This window comes from Gracilinanus agilis, chromosome 4, assembly GCF_016433145.1.
Source record: "Gracilinanus agilis isolate LMUSP501 chromosome 4, AgileGrace, whole genome shotgun sequence".
Taxonomy (NCBI): Eukaryota; Metazoa; Chordata; class Mammalia; order Didelphimorphia; family Didelphidae; genus Gracilinanus; species Gracilinanus agilis.
The window spans coordinates 208,837,635-208,853,981 of NC_058133.1; the positions used below are offsets into that span (position 1 = coordinate 208,837,635).

General features: G+C 42.0%; 1 protein-coding gene across 1 annotated transcript; it reads right to left on the bottom strand.

The window, feature by feature from the left end:
• Window positions 1-308: 308 nt before the first annotated feature.
• TSEN54 (tRNA splicing endonuclease subunit 54) lies at window positions 309-15,903 on the bottom strand. Its single transcript, XM_044672494.1, has 11 exons — window positions 15,812-15,903; window positions 15,272-15,436; window positions 14,697-14,760; window positions 14,520-14,603; window positions 9,058-9,156; window positions 7,320-7,372; window positions 5,614-5,718; window positions 4,659-5,320; window positions 3,404-3,464; window positions 2,862-2,981; window positions 309-868 (listed from the first exon to the last, which is right to left on the bottom strand). Exons 1-11 carry the CDS (start codon window positions 15,901-15,903, stop codon window positions 718-720), a joined length of 1,656 nt encoding a protein of 551 aa, XP_044528429.1. The 3' UTR covers window positions 309-717.
• Window positions 15,904-16,347: the final 444 nt, after the last annotated feature.

Sequence of the window (16,347 nt, forward strand, 5' to 3'; positions counted from 1 at the left end):
TCTACTTTCCTTACTCAAACCCCAACGCAGAGGAAAATGCTTTAGACTCCAGTGATGCCGGAATGCCTACTCATCTAGTGCAAGGTAGATAATATTCCTGTCCCCGAGCCCCACACCCCAGAAATGGGTTTAGATGGAAGAATAAAACTGGATGACATGGGTCTTTGCCCTGCAGGTTAAGAAACAAGGTAAAGGTAAGGAATGATCCCCTCCATTGCTTCCAGGTAGAGGAATTGAGTGGATTGGAAAGTGGGGGTGTTGGATTTGACAAAATACCCCAAAACAGTCATATCAGACATAAGAAAGAAGTTTAATGGCTTTAACTTCATCCAGGTTTTCCCAGATGCAATTCAAGTTCTCTTACATTAACACAGGACCAAGATTTTGTCATCTGGCCTGTGGAAAGAAAGGTACTAGGTCCTAAGGGCAGCAATAGAAGAATCAGAGCAATCAGGAGGACTGTTCTCCCAGTAAGGCAATACAATTTGCCTGGCATTTTTCAAGCCTGCTCTTCTATGGAGGTGGCTTAAGCTGGAATGAACATTGGTAAAGCATCAGACAAAGGCTCCAATGCAGGAGACAACTGAAAATGGGGGGTCTGAGTGGTAAGTCATTCCTGAGAGCAAAGGCTGCCAAAATGGAAGCAACATTTTTCTCCATCATATTAACTCTGACCTAGGCCAGAGGCTATCAAGATGAGTTCTGGAGGCCAGTTGGTCAATGTGCCAGGTCCACTGGTAATGTGAAATCTCTGAAGCTATAGAAAGCGATATCACCATGATCCACCAGGGCGAAGATCAAGGGAACATCCCCACTCTGGAAGGATAGCCGCTTGAGGGTGCGGAGGTCTGGTACCGGTTCATCAAATCTGCAGAGATAAATGAGTCTTTGAAGGACTCCACAACAATGGTCAAGCCTCCAAGTTCCCTCAGATTTCTCAGCCCAGGGTCTTTGAGAAAGGAATTAATGGTTAAGGTGAAACAGCTCTGGCCTCAAAGTCTCGCCAAGGCTCAGGAGCTCTGGCTTCGTTTGTGGGTCCCTACCAACTTATCTGCTGTGAGAAGTGACAAAAAATATGGCAGAGAACCCTGCCTACCCATCCCTTTCCCCACCCTGTCAATGGTCTCAGAAAAACAGGTGGTATCTGAGGCATTGTCTTTACAAAGACCTTCCTTGGGGTAGGTAATGGAAGAAAAGAGTCTCAAGATTACAGGGTGGGGAAGGATCTCAAAAATCATTTTTCAGAGATTCTTAACTCTATCAATAGGACTAATTTCCCCTACTCTCTGAAGCATCTTACTTTATTTTTTAAACCTTACCTTCCATCTTAGAATCAATATTGTGAATGGATTCCAAGGCAGAAGAGTGGTAAGGGCTAGGCAATAGGGTTAAGTGACTTGCCCAGGGTCACACAGCTAAGAAGTGTCTGATGTTAGATTTGATCCTATGACCTGTCTCCAGGCCTGGCTCTCAATCCATTGAGCTATCCAGCTGCCCCTAATTTATGCATTTTAAAACATGATTCTGAGAAAAGCTCCCTAGGCTATACCAAATTATTAGAGAAGTCCATGGCACAAATAAGGTTAGGAACTCCTGTTCCATCCCAATATATATGAATCCCTTCTGTAGTATCTCAAGTAGACTGCCATCACTTGAAAATCTCTGAGGGAAACTCACCACGTCTGGAGTGGTTCCACTTTGGGCCAACACTCACTGTTAGGAAATTTCCTATGCAAATTTACCTACTTTCTGGGGACAGCTAGGTGGCTCAGTGGATTTAGAGCCAGGCCCAGAGATGGGAGGTCCTGGGTTCAAATCTGACCTCAGACACTTCCTAGCTGTGTGACCCTGGGCAAGTCACTTGACCCCCATTGCCTAGCCTTTACCACCCTTCTGCTATTGGTTCCAAGACAGAAGGTAAGGTTTAAAAACATTTTTTTTTACTTACTTTCACCCCTTTTGCAAACTCTTCCCTACTCCCTCTAATTCTTCCTAGTTCTGTCCTTTAAGGTCAAGCTAAGCGTGCCTCATTTTTTTTTTCCACTGATGGTCCTTAAAATATTTGAACACAGCTTGCTTAGGGGTCACAGTAGAAGAGCACCATAGCCTGGAGTCAGGAAGGCTCATTTTTGTGAGTGAAAAATCCAATCTCAGACCCTAGCTGTGTGATCCTCAGCAAGTCACTTAACTGTTTCCTCATTTGTAAAAAGAGCTGGAGAAGGAAATGGCAACTCACTCCAGGATCTCTGCAAGAAAACCCTAAATGAGTCATGAAGAGCCGGACACAGGGGCAGCTACGACACAGCAGATAGAGTGCCAGGCCTGGAGTTGGTTTCAGATACTACCTAGCTGTGTGACCCTGGGCAAGTCATTCAGCTCTACTGCTTATCTCTTGACTGTCTTCTGCCTTAGAATTGATACCAAGGGAGCAGCTTACTAAGGGACTCAGTGGAATGCCAAGCCTGGAGATGGGAGATCCTGCGTTCAAATCTGGCCTCAGACACTTCCTGGCAGTGTGGCTCTGGGCAAGTCTCTTAATGCCAATTACCTAGCCCTTACCTCTCTTCTGCCTTGGAACTGATACTTGGTGTAGCTTATCAGACAGAAGGAAAGGGTTTAATTTTTCTTTTAAATACTAAGACAGAAAATAAGGGTTTTAGAAAAAAAAAAGTTAGAACCAACTGAAAAAAAGATTCAACAACCCATTTCCTCTATTAGTCTTCTGTTCACCAAGCTAAACATCCCCAGTTCCTACAACCAATCCTTTATGGCATGATCTTGAGAGAAAGGGGGATGGGGAAGAGGGGAGAAAAGAGAGAGCTGGTTTGCTTCTAGGCCTCAGCTCTTATTCTGGATCATACCCACTGATGCACATCCGAGCATATGGCTTTCCTGGGTCATTTTTCCGGAAACTGGATACACTATCTGCCTGATAGATGTTAAAAATGATCTCCATGTCCCCAGACTTCTCCAACAGCCTACTGATAGACAGACAGAAAGGAGATTAAGGGGCCATGAGAACAAACTGGAATAAGGGGAAAATTGGGAGAGGAAAAGGAACAAAACATTAGAAAGCAACTACAGTGTGCCACGCATTGTGCTTTACAAATATTATTAGTAGGACAGGAACTAATATTCCCTGACACTTTCTCTATTCCAATTCCTGAGGCTGAGAGCTCCCAAGTCTATTCATTCTAGTGCTCCCACCCCTATTTAGCTCCTGGAGAAGATGGCAGTTGCTGTCTGGAGAAACTGAAGGAGGGGTTTCTCCCTTCCATCTCAATTGCTTTATGGCTGAGATCAAAACTGAACTTTAGGTGTGCTGAGGACCCAAAGCTCCTAAGAACTCAGAGGAGTCTCCAGCCTCTGAAACAACGATAGAAATATTGCTTTAGAGACCTACCCATCAACTTCATCGGTGAGGTGTGTGGTCTTCAGTAAAGAGATCTGTTGTAAGACGCTGGCTGTATTCAAAAGGAAAAGAGTTATAATCCACCCTGGCGTTGTCCTCCAGGAATTAATTTGAAAGCTTAAGAAAAATTATCAGGAGGCAGCTAGGTGGCTCAGTGGATTGATAACCAAGCCTAGACTTGGAAAATCCTGGGTTCCAATCTGGCCTCAGAGACTTCCTAATCGTATGGTTGATCCTAGGCAAGTCACTTAACCCCTCTTAACCTCCACTGCCTAGCCCTTATTGCTCGTCTGCTTTGGAAACATTATACAGTATTGATTCTAAAATAAAAGGTAAGAGTTAAAAAAAAAAAATCAACCATGCATTTCTAGCCTGTACCATTTCTTGGAGTAGTGAGCTCCATAATTTAAATAATTTGTTCTTTATAATGGAGTTCACTAATTTGTCCTAAACTTACCTCCCATGAACAGCAAGGGGATATCCATTCCCCTCTCTGAGTGAGCAAGTCCATTTTCACCATTTCTGTACAATTCTTGTTTTCATAGACTTTGTTTCTCCATTCAACCTTTATCTACTTCCCCCCTCCTCTCATTAATTCCTTGATCATTTGAATTCATTCTCTCTGTTCCTTTGTCATATGACACATTCTCCCAGTCTAGAGCCCTCAATCATTCTTACTAGAGTCCCCAAAACAGCAGCCAGTATCACTTGCAAAGTTTCTTCCATGCAACACCAATCCTGTCAGCATTCTGTAGTTTCTAGCCTGAAGCTCCCCTTTTATAATACACACTTATACATTTTATATTTTGTATTGTATTTAATTTTTTAAAAACCCTTACTACGTATTGGTTCCAAGGCAGAAGAGTGGTAAGGGCCAGGCAATGGGAGTTAAGTGACTTACCCAGGATCATCCAGCTGGAAAGTGTCTGAGGCCAGATTTGAACCCAGGACCTCCCATTTCTAGGCCTGGCTCTCAATTCACTGAGCTACCCAGCTGCCCCCTAATTAAAATTTTAATTAGATTTAATTATTTTGTATAATTTAATTAACTTATATTAATAAAATAACACAATTAAAATATTTAATATTAATATATAAAATTGCATATTTTATATATACTCTTATAGAATCATGTTCTGTCCCAAAGCAATAAGGCCTTCCTCTTGCAATAGCATACTAATGTGACCCTGATCTCCCAAAATTCTGTGAGGGACAGGGGGCCCCAAAGTTCAGAAGACAGTCATACCTGGGCTGGCTGCCTGGTCAGGGCTCAGCAGGGGAGTGACCGGCTGATCCCACAAGTTGGGGGGTCGGTTCCAGGTGTTCTGCCGCCACCTCCTCTGTAGTAGCTCCTTATACGCCCGCCAGCTGGTGCACCTCTGCACCTCGGGGTCTGCATTCACATCGCTTCGGAAGGGAGCAGACCCCCTCTGCTGCTCCCGCTCCCTCCTAGAAAGCTTCTCTTTCCGTTGATTCAGCAGCTGACACCAAGGGGCCGCATCAATTTCCCGTGCAGTGACATTCCCTGGGAGTAACTCTGGGTCTGGGGCAAGTAGTAGGGTGTGGGGGTGATCTCGGGCCATGTTAGGAAATGCGATTTGATCAAAGTCCCATCGTGGCTTAGAAACTCTCTTGTTCCCATTATTCTCCGCTGCTCTAGCCTCATTTCTTCCTCCTTCCTTCAAGGTCCTTCCATGATGCTCTGTCTGGCCAGGGACTGGCTCCGGGGACTCCAGAGGCTGACTGCAGCCCTCTGGACGCTTTACATAGCCTGATTCCTGGGGTTTCTCTTCTGGGCATCTGCTGTTCTGGCTGGGGGCAGAGTGGATTGGAGCTGCCTGACTTTCATCGGCCCCATCTGCCCCTGATGGAAGATTCTCCTGTGCCTTGGGTTTCTTATCAGCGGACCTGCAGGACGTGGGAAAGAAACAGATCTGATCCCAGCGGGGTCACCAGTGGAGGATGCCATCAGTCAGCCCTAGGGAAGAAGAATTTCTGGCACCATAAAACAACTGGAGAGAAGCTGGGCTAATTTCCAACCAAAGTGGTCAAATGTTTGGTGCTGAGTTCTCCGGGAATTTAGTGCTGATGGGGTGGTACATCGTTATCACTTGCTTCCATGAATCCACATACCTGTCTCCTTCATACCTCCATCCAACCCCCCCAATAGCTGTGGGGCTGTTAGAAGGGGGACTCGTTACCGAGGACTAGAATTCCTCCTTTTCCTCTTGCCATGCCACTTTTCGGAGCTCTGAGAATTTCCACAATCCAGGTTAAGTTGCCTCTCATAAGGGGATGGGACCAAGCTGTGGAAAAACAGAGGTCTCTGAGCCCACTTTGCTAATCCAGCATCCTCTGAGCTTTATTCCCCAAGGCCAAGTTAGACAAAAAGAAGAGATGATAGAGAACAAAAGAAGAATTTGAATGAAGAGAGAGGACACCAACTAGCTAGGGTTTTATGTGCACTAAGTGATCACATGGGGCTTCTAGGATAGGAGAAATTTCCAATATTCTTACCTAGTCCTCTTTATAATCAGTGATACACAGTGATAAGAAGACAAATCCAAATTTAGAGAACAGGGTTTAACTAACTGGCCTTGTCTTTGATGAATTTTAACATATGATAATAATTATTATATTACAAACTAATAATTAATAAGACAACAATGTTGAGAATAACAAAAGACTGCTGATTACTTGAAGGAAGGGATACTAATTTACTGTACAATCAAGGTAAACGGAAAATAGTTCTATGTTCGATACTTTATAAAGACAAATGGCATTTATGTAATGCTTTAAGGTTTGCAAATCGCTATCTATCTGTCTGGGCAGCTAAGTGGTACAGTGCATAGAATTCTGGGCATGAAGTCATATGACATCTTCCTAAATTCAAGTCTGATCTCAGATACTTCCTAGCTCTGTGACCCAGGGTAGGTAAGTCATTAACACTATCTGCCTCAGTTTCCTCATGTGTAAAATGAGCTGGAGAAAAATGGCAAACTGCTCAAGTATCTCTGCCAAAAAAAAACCAAAAGGCGTCATGAAGAGTCAGACATGACTGAAAAATTATCTATCTCTCTCCATCTATCTTTCCATCTATCCACCCATCCATCTCTCCATCTAGCTCGATCTATCCATTTATCTATCTCTTTCCATCTATCCATCCATCCAATCATCTCTCCATCTCTCTCTCTTTTCATCCATCCAATCATCTCTCCATCCCCATCTATCTCTCATCTATCTATCTATATTTCTTTCTATCTATCTATCTATCTATCTATCTATCCATCCATCTAAAAATCTATCTATCCATCTATCTATATAAACACCTATCTATCCATCTATCTTAACATCTATGTATCTATATGTCCATCCATCCATCTATCTATCTATCTAAACATCTATCTATCTTTCTATCTCTCTCTCTCCATCTATCTATCTATCTAAACATCTATCTATCTATCTTTCTATCTCTCTCTCTCTCCATCTATCTATCTATTTATAGAAGGAGGCAGAGAGGGAGTGCAATGTACTTCATGTCCCCATCCTACCCTCAAGGGCAGAAATAAAAATCACCCCAATTTTTCTGAACCCTATTCTCAGCTGGCAGCTTGATCTCTGGGCTGTGGCAGGTGGCCTAAGATTCTCACCGGCCCAGTTTTTTGCTTCTCTTTTCACTGACTTCAGGCTGTGGTCTTTTAATGACTCCCATCAGTTTGCTAGCTGTTTTCCAGTATCCTACTTGACCTAATACAGTCAAGACAGGGCTGGAGACCACAAGAGATTTCGATGATGGACCTATCCTAATTACATGGTGGGAAGCCCTAGCTGAGTAGACCTTCAGGGTAGACAGAGAACAACCAAGTTAATTAGGATCTCAGGTCTACAACAGCCTGAAAGATCTTACCTAGGTTGGAACCTCCGAACCACATAGCCCAGTCTCTTCAGGTGGCTGAAAACCTAGGGAAGGAAGGGGAGAGGTCAGACATTCATCCAAATCTGAGGAGGAAAGGAATCTTCTAAACAGTCTTCTTTCCTGACACAAAGGTCCCAACAATGGTTACTCAGCATTTCTTCTGGTAGCTTAAGCTCCCCAAGGGCAGAAACTGGATTGCTAGATTCTTGTTTTCTCTTTCTTCCCATCTCCTCTGTTTCCTCCTTCCACCAAATCCTTACTTAGTACAGGATACTACACACAAATCATGTCAATTCAACATCCAGATGGCTCCTGCCATTAGTTTTAAGCTCCACAGGAATGTTGTTTAATCGTTTTTCATTCATGTCCTACTCTCATGACCCCATCTGGGGTTTTCTTGGAGTGGTTTGTCATTTTCTTCTGCAGTTCATTTTACAGATAAGGAAACTCAGGCAAACAGGGTTAAGTGACTTATGCAGGGTCACACTATTAAGTAAGTTTCTGAGGCCAAATTTGAACTCAGGAAGAGTCTTTTTGACTCTAGGTCTGGCACTCTATCCACTGAGTCACAGAGCTGCCCAGAGGAATTCTGTTTTAAATGCTTGGATGTCCACCTCCCTCCAGAATGCAAGGAGCTGACAGGTGTGTTAGTTAAAATCACCTGGGGTTCTATTTGGAAGGATTGAACCTCAATATAGTGTTTGACAAACTTCTGTGGACCTGTGGGGGTCCTTAAAACTACATTTCCCGTGGTCCAATGGGTTTCCTGTTTTGGATTACGAATTCAAGGTGAGGGACTGTTTTAAATAGGGGGAAAGTGACTTTGAACTTTCTCTTTAGTTACCTGAGTGAGTGGAGAGAGGAAAGGAAAATGGCTGAGGGTGAGGTTGGAATAGGTTTCTTACAGGCGCGTGGTCAGTTTATCTCTATCAGCATGGCTTTTATTAAAATACTATTCTTCCTTTTGATCTCGGCCATCATCATTTTTAATCATAACACAGGAAAGAGCATTCCTGGAATAACTTAATGCTACCACTGGCTACTGAGTCAAATTCCTAGTTATGAATCTGCACAGGAAGGTGATAGGACCTCTCCTCCCATTTCATGACCAGTATAAACTTAGGACAACCTACATGGCTCACATTTATATAGTGTTTTTTTTTTTTTTTAAAGACTTTACCTTCTGTCTTAGAATCAATACTAAGTATTGGTTCCAAAGCAGAAGAGTGGCATGGGCTGGGCAGTAAAGGTTAAGTGACTTGCCCAGGATCATATAGCTAGGAAGTGTCTGAGGCCAGATTTGAACCCAGAATTTCCCATCTCCAGGCCTAGCTCTCAATCCAGTAAGCCACTACCTGCCCCTATATAGTGCTTCACAAAGAAAACAATCTTCAGGATGTCCTGAAAACATCTTGGTGAGGTAGGTCATACTAATTTATTCCCATTTTATAGGTGAGGAAACTGAGGTTCAAAAGTTAAATTAGAAGGCTTGCCCATGGTCACCTGTCTAATTTAATTCAACAAGCATTTATAAAGTGCCTACTACACACACAGGAACTGTGCATACAAGAAGGACAATCTTGGCCTCAAAGGCTTTATCTTTTAACTGAGATAACACATTTGGTCCTAGGCTTCTAACCTGTGAGTCCATAGATATGAATCCCCCTTGGGGTCTTTGTTAAATGGGTGTTTCCTGGCCTGAGGATGTATGTATGGGGAGGGGGAATACCTGGTACTGCAAAAAGCCTATGGTATCCTGGCTCAGTAGCATCTCATAGGCCTCCTGGATGGACAAGGGCAGGTCCTGATAGAAAAGCTGGATGGATCCCTGGAAAAGGGAAAACCAAAGCTCTGATTATATGCCCTCTCTCTTCCCTCTATCATGAACCAGCACTTATTAAGCATTTATAATGTGCCAGGCCCTGTAAGAAAGGCTGGGGATAGCAAGAAGGACGTAAACACAGTCCCTGCCCTTAAGGAACTTACATTCTGTTGAAGGAGACTGAGATGCAAACAACTATGTACACAAAGTATCTACCTGTCTGTCCATCCATCCATCCATCCATCCATCTTTTTATCTGTCTATCTAAGTATCCATCTTTCTGCCTATCTATCTTTCTGTCTGTCCGTCCATCAGTCTGTCTGCCTAAATGTCAGTCTCTTTATCTGTCTATCTATCCATCTTTTCTGCCTGTCTATCTACCTACCTATCTAATCTGTCTATCCATCTACTATATCTATCTATCTATCTGTCTGTCTGTCTATCTATCTATCCATCCATCTCTATCTGTCTATCCATCTCTATCCGTCTATCCATCTATCCATCTATCTATCTATCTATCTATCTATCTATCTATCTATCTATCTATCTATCTATCTATCCATCTTTCTATCTATCTGTCTGTCTATCTATATAAATGGGAGGAAATGTATTCCTTACCTTCATTCTCCCCTTTCCCCCCATTTTCCAAGGCAGAAAATAGCCCTAACTGTAGCATGATATAGAAAAGAAAAATTGGCTAGTCCTGATACCTTTCGAGATATGGAAAAGATCATGACTTTTTTTTTCCCTAACCCTTACCTTCTGCCTTACAATTGATACTAAGTATCGGTTCCAAGGCAGAAGACGGGTAAGGGCTAAGCAATGGAGGTTAAGTGACTTGCCCAGGGTCAAACAATTAGGAAGTGTTTGAAGTAAAATTTGAACCCAGGACCTCCCATCTCCAGGCCTGGCTCTCTCTTATGGAGCCACTTAGCTGCCTCAAAACCATACTTCTTGAAGTCTGTACCATCAGAACACAAAGCTCTGGCAAGTCTTACACCAATCTGGAAAAACTTTTGAGCATGGGCCTGGCGATGACTATAACTCACCTAGTTCAAAGATTAGACTAAAAGGCAGCTAGGAAGCACGGTGTATAGAGTTCCAGTACAGTGTGAGGAAGACCTGGGTTCAAATTTGGCCTTAGATACTTTTTGATGATCTGATCCAGGGCAAATCACTTAATCTCAATTGTCTAGCCCTTGCCTCTATTCTGTCTTAGAACTGATACTAAGAGAAAAGGTAAAGGTTTAAAAAACGAAAAAAAAAGATTAGACTAAGTTCAAAGTGACTCATTACTAGGTTAACTTAAGGTGATACATTTGTCAGCCAAAGAAGCTCTTAGAAAACATCTAAATCAGTGGTTCCCAAACTTTTTTGGCCTACCATCCCCTTTCAAGAAAAAAAAATATTACTTAGCCCCCTGGAAATTAATTTTTTTTAAAATTTTAATAGCAATTAATAGGAAAGATAAATGCACCTTGGCCATCATCGCCCTGCTGGATCACTGCAGCACCCACCAGGGGGTGGTGGCACCCACTTTGGGAATCACTGATCTAAATTATGGTCTCTGTTAATAAAGGAGGAGATATTTTGGGAAATATAACTGATACTAAACAAAAGATATTTTTAGGAAAAGATATTACTGGGGGGCAGCTAGGTGGTTTAGTGGTTTGAGAGCCAGGTCCTGAGACAAGAAATCCTGGGTTCAAATCTGGTCTCAGACCTGGCAAGTCACTTAACCCCCTTATATCCCTTACCACTTTTCTGCCTTGGAACCAATACACAGTATTGATTCTAAGATGGAAGGTAAGGATTAAAATATATATGTATATATTTTATATATTATATATATGTGTAAATATATATAAAATTTTATCTCCATAAAATCTTGACATGGAAGGTTATTCTTGATGAATAGTAGATTCAAAGAGACAGGACTGTGCAAATTATATGTTGTATCAGACCACATATTTACACACACAATTGATTGAAAGTTATGTTGAATTTGAGATTTTGTTGTGCTTACAATTTGATTATTTAAAAAGAAAAAGAAAGAAAAAGGAAGGGCAATGTGGTATAGTGGACAAATAATCACCCTCAGTATAGAAAACAAGGGATTCAAATGCCAACTCTGATATATACTGGATGTGTGATTCTGGTAAAATCGCCTTCAGTGTTCTAGGCTAGACATGTCAAGCATGATTCCTAGGGGCAGGAGGTAGGGGGTATAAGGGTTCTATATGCAGAAGCAGATTAAAATGTAATTAGAAAAAATAATTTAAAAATGTAATTAGAAGGGGCAGCTAGGTAGCATAATGGATACAACACCACCTCTGGAATCAGGAGACCCAAGTTCAAATCTGGCCTCAGATACATCCTAGCTATGTAACCCTAGGCAAGTCACTTAACTCCAATTGCCTAGCTTTTACCACCTTTAGGCCTTGGAACTTTAATAATTTCAGAGGTATAAATGCTACAAACTTAAGGAAAACAGTGTTTGAAAGGTTAAGTATTTGAAATTTTAAAATATTGGTGTTTCTTATTTAATGTCAACATAAACACAATATTGTACTATATCAGTAAGACTTGGCTTTCTTTTTTTTTTCTTTTTAAAAACCCTTACCTTCTGTGACCTGCTAGTACCAGTTCTCAAACTGTACTATAAAGTAGTAATCATCAAAACAATTTGGTACTAGCTTAGAAATAGAATGGTGGATCAATGGAATAGATTAGATACACAATACACAGGGGTAAATGACCCAGCAACTTAGTTTTTGATAAACCCAAAGACCCTAGTTTTGGGGATAAGAATTCACTATTTAACAAAAACTGTTGGGAAAACTGGAAAATGACATGGCAGAAACTAGGTATAGACCAATATCTCACACTCTGTATATGAAAAAAAGGTCAAAATGGATATAAGTATTAGATATAGTGATACCATAACTAAATTAGGGGAACACAGAATAGTTTACCTGGCAGATCTTTGGAGAAGGGAAGAATTTATGATCAAACAAGAGATAGAGAATATTTTAAGATGTAAAATTAATAATTTTGATTATATCAAATTAAAAAACTTTTGTACAAACAAAACCATTGTAACCAAGATTAGAAGGGGAAAAAAAAACTGGGAAAAATTTCATAACACTTTTCTTTGATGAAGGTCTCATTTCTCAAATTTATAGACAACTAAGTCAAATTTATAAAAATACAAGAACTTCCCCAATTGAGAAATGGTCAAAGAATATGAACAAGTAGTTTTTAGATGAAGAAATCAAAGCTATCAGGAATCATATGAAAAAATGTTCTAAATCATTCTTGACTAAAGAAAATGGACCTCACACCTATCAGATCAGCCAATATGACTGTAAAGGAAATTGACAAATATTGGAGGGGATGTGGCAAAAATGGGACACTAATGCATTGTTGATGGAGTTGTGAACTGATCCAACCATTCTGGAGGAATCTGGAACTATGCCCAAAGAGTTATAAAACTGTGCATACTGTTTGATCCTGTAATACCAATTCTGGGTTTGTATACCAACAAGATCATAAAAAAAAAGAAAAAAGCATCTACTCATACAAAAATATCAGTAGCAGCTCTTTTTGAGGTGGCAAAGAATTAGAAATTAAGAGGATGTCCATCAATTGTCAAATGACTGAACAAATTGTGGTGGTTATTGGTGATGGAATACTATTGTACTATAAAAAATGATAAGCAAGATGATTTCAGAAAAAGCTGGAAAGATCTTCAGGAACTGATATAGAGCAAAACAAGCAGAACTGGGAGAACATTATAAACAATAACAGCAATATTGTATGATGATCAACTGAAAGATTTAGCTACTCAGCAATATAATGTTCTGGGGCAATTTTGAAGGACATCTGACAAAGAATGCTATCCACCTCCAGAGAAACAATTGTTGGAGTCAGATGCACCTCAAATCATGCTATCTTTCACATTAGTTTATTTGGGTTTGGTTTTATATTAGTATTCTCTTACAAAAATGACCAATATGGAATTTCCATATGTTTTGCATGATAGCATATAATCCAAATCAAATTGCTTATTATCCCTGAGAGGTGGGAGAGGAAGAAAGGAGGGAGGAAGACAATTTGGAGCTTATAATTTTGGAAAACATGTTCAAAATAGTTATTATATGAAATTGAGAAAATATCTTGGAATACAAATTAAAAACAACAACAAAAAAACCCCAAATCCTTATTTTCTACCATAGAATAGATACTGTCAGTTCCAAGGCAGAAGATTGGTAAGGACAAGATAACTGGGTTAAGTGATTTGCCTAGAGTCACATAGCTAGAAAGTATCTGAGGGTCATATTTGAACCTAGGATTTCCCATCTTCAGGCCTGGCTCTCAATCCACTGAGCCATATAGCTACCCCTACAGGTTGATTTTCAAGATTTGTAAAAACTTATACTAGGAGTTTCTCAGTATTATGAAAGGACTGAATTTGTAATTCTGGCCTCAAGATCATCCAAAGAACAAACAACAATGTGTACATGACAATTTTGTTGTGACTCTACATGAAAAAAGTCTAAAAGAAAAAGATCAGGTAAGTAAGTAGCCAAGGCAGAGGAAGGCTTTTACAAATCCTCCTCCCTCAAAGTGTCATCCAGAAATATGAATGAATACATGCAATGCATACTGCCACAATTGTCTCCCTACAGTGAAAAAAATTTTAATGCATTATTCAAAATTCACTATTCTATAAAAGCATAAATGAAACTTAAAACTTTCAAATGCTGTTTTTTTGTGAGCTTGTAACATTTATACTTCTGAAGGTTTATTAAAGCTTGAAGCTGCACTAAGACTCTTGGGGCATCCTCTATAGTGGTCGTTCAATCAATTCATTCGTTCATCAAATAAATATTTATTAAGCACCTTTTATGTTTCAGGAACATAGTCTATAGATATATAATTGAAGAATGCATCTTGATTTTCTAATCCTAACTAGTCTATGAATTTCTTTTTGCTTGGACATCCTATACTTAAATACTTATTTAAATAAATTAAATTTCTACAGACTCAACACGGGACACTTTATAGTTTGCAAAACACTTTTTTTTTAAACCCTTACTTTCTGTCTTAGTAACAAATCTAAGGCAGAAGAAGAGATAGGCAAATGAAGTTAGACTTGGCCAGGGTCATATAGCTAGGAAATTGTCTGTTTGAACCCAGGTCCTTTCAACTCTAGGCCTGGTACTCTATCTACTGTACTACCTAGCTGCCCTCACAAAGCTCTTTCCATGCAAATTATTATCCCTGTTTTACAGATAAGGCAACCAAAGCTAAGACAGGCAGTGTTCTGAAACATGGGGTACCCATCCCATTCTATGCCAACTTACACATTCCAGCAAGTACAGGGCCTCTTCTGGATATAACCGCTGCTGACCCCCTTCAGAGAATCCCATGGTTTGCCAGAATTTACCCTACAAGAAAGAGAAAATTATAAAGGTGAGGGGTGAGAATCCCCCATTTGTCCCCCTATCCACCTGCTGCTGGTTTGGAATACTAGCACTCACCGCAAAGGATTTCAACGTTACCACCCCATTCTGAGGACTCCATTCAGCAGTCACCAAGCTGCCCCTGGATAAGGAATGCAAAAAAAAAAAAAATGGTTAGAAAATTACCAAAATTTATTTTTAAAATTCTCAATCTTGGGGGGGCAGCTAGGTAGCTCAGTGGATTGAGAGCCAGGCCTAGAGACAGGAGGTCCTGGGTTCAAATCCGACCTGACACTTCCGGGCTGTGTGACCCTGGGCAAGTCACTTGACCCCCCACCCTTACCACTCTTCCACCTAGGAGCCAATACACAGAAGTTAAGGATTTAAGAAATAAAATAAAATAAAATAAATTCTCAAACTTTCTCTCCTGGGTTTGGGGTCGAATTCCCAGAACTGTGGCCCTCCTTGAGATTTCCAGAATATCACATCCCCTTCCTCCTTCTGTCCCCAAAGGCTTTGTTAATATCCAACAGCGATCACCATTTCACCCCAAACTCTCACTCTCTCTGTCTTTCCTTAGTTTATCTGCCTCTCTCTGGCTTTCGGTCTCCGTCTTTACACTCCCAACCCCCTAGCTCCGGAGTCTCGCCCACCGTCGCTCCACTCGCTCCTCTGCAAAGAGTGTCCAAAGCTCCTCCCGGCACAGCCGCAGCTGTTCCTCCTGGGCCCTGGAGCCGTCCGGGAGGAAGACCTTCTGGCCATGCGAACGCAGGGGCAGCTTCTGGTCCCGGGAACGGGCTGCAAATAACTCCTCAGGGCTGTGGGAAGAGAAGAGAAGGTCAGGGCTGCGGAGGGTCGATAGAGAACCAAGACCACAGAGTATGGGGTGACGAGGGGCCCCTGCCACGTTTGTCCTGCCTCCCAGTCTTTGCCATTCTCCAGTCCTAGCCGGTCACCCTACACTGCAGCATCTCTTCTCTTCTTCCCTTTTCCCTTTCTCCTTCATCCTCCTTCCTTAAGCACTAAAGATTCTCATTCCTAACTCTGCCCTCTTCTCCAAAATTTACTCCTTCAACTCGCCCCTCCTTTTGCCCCATACTACCCCCGCCCCCACGTGGTCTGCCAGCAGAATGTTAGAGGGATTTCCCGGGGGCGCCACCACTTCAAGGCCGGCACCTCCGTTCCCCCCTCACCTGAGCACTCGGCCAGCGGGAACCAGCACAGGCTCGGGCTCGGGCTCGGGCTCCAGCTCCGATTGCAACGCCTGCTCCAGAGCCGGCTCCATTAGGCAGACATAGGCAACTCGAAGCCAGGCAGGCCCATTCTAGTTCCGCCTCCTGGACTCCGCGCGGCCCTAGAGCCCTTTGGATTTCTATGCTCTTGCAACGAAACTAATCTTCCTCCTCCCCGGGTCCTAGTGCCGACCCTATATGCCTTCCCGCCTGGTTGGAGCCTTCCCAGGCTCTTTCTATGCCACTGCTACCCTCGGTCTGGTAGTGTATGGAAGAAGTCCATGGGCTCAGGGGTACAGCAAACAGTCTGACTTTCGGAAGATCCTGATCTCCACCCAATTCCAACCTCATCAACATACACGTGTCGGTCTCCCAGCACCCTCTCCAGGGCCAGTTCTAAGGTAGGACTGGAGGAGCCAGGAGTCCGGGGGTGGATCGGGTGGATAAAGAAATGCATGACCCTGGGGCAAGATATATTGGAGTTTGGTCGCTAACGC

Bases quoted from the DNA above. Each gene is read 5' to 3' on its own strand.
- TSEN54 (XM_044672494.1), bottom strand. From the start codon at position 15,903: ATGGAGCCGGCTCTGGAGCAGGCGTTGCAATCGGAGCTGGAGCCCGAG. The intron at 15,437-15,811 runs GTGAGGGGGGAA...CTCTTCCCACAG, and splicing joins CCCGCTGGCCGAGTGCTCAG to CCCTGAGGAGTTATTTGCAG. The intron at 5,321-5,613 runs GTAACGAGTCCC...CACGTCCTGCAG, and splicing joins AGGAGGAATTCTAGTCCTCG to GTCCGCTGATAAGAAACCCA.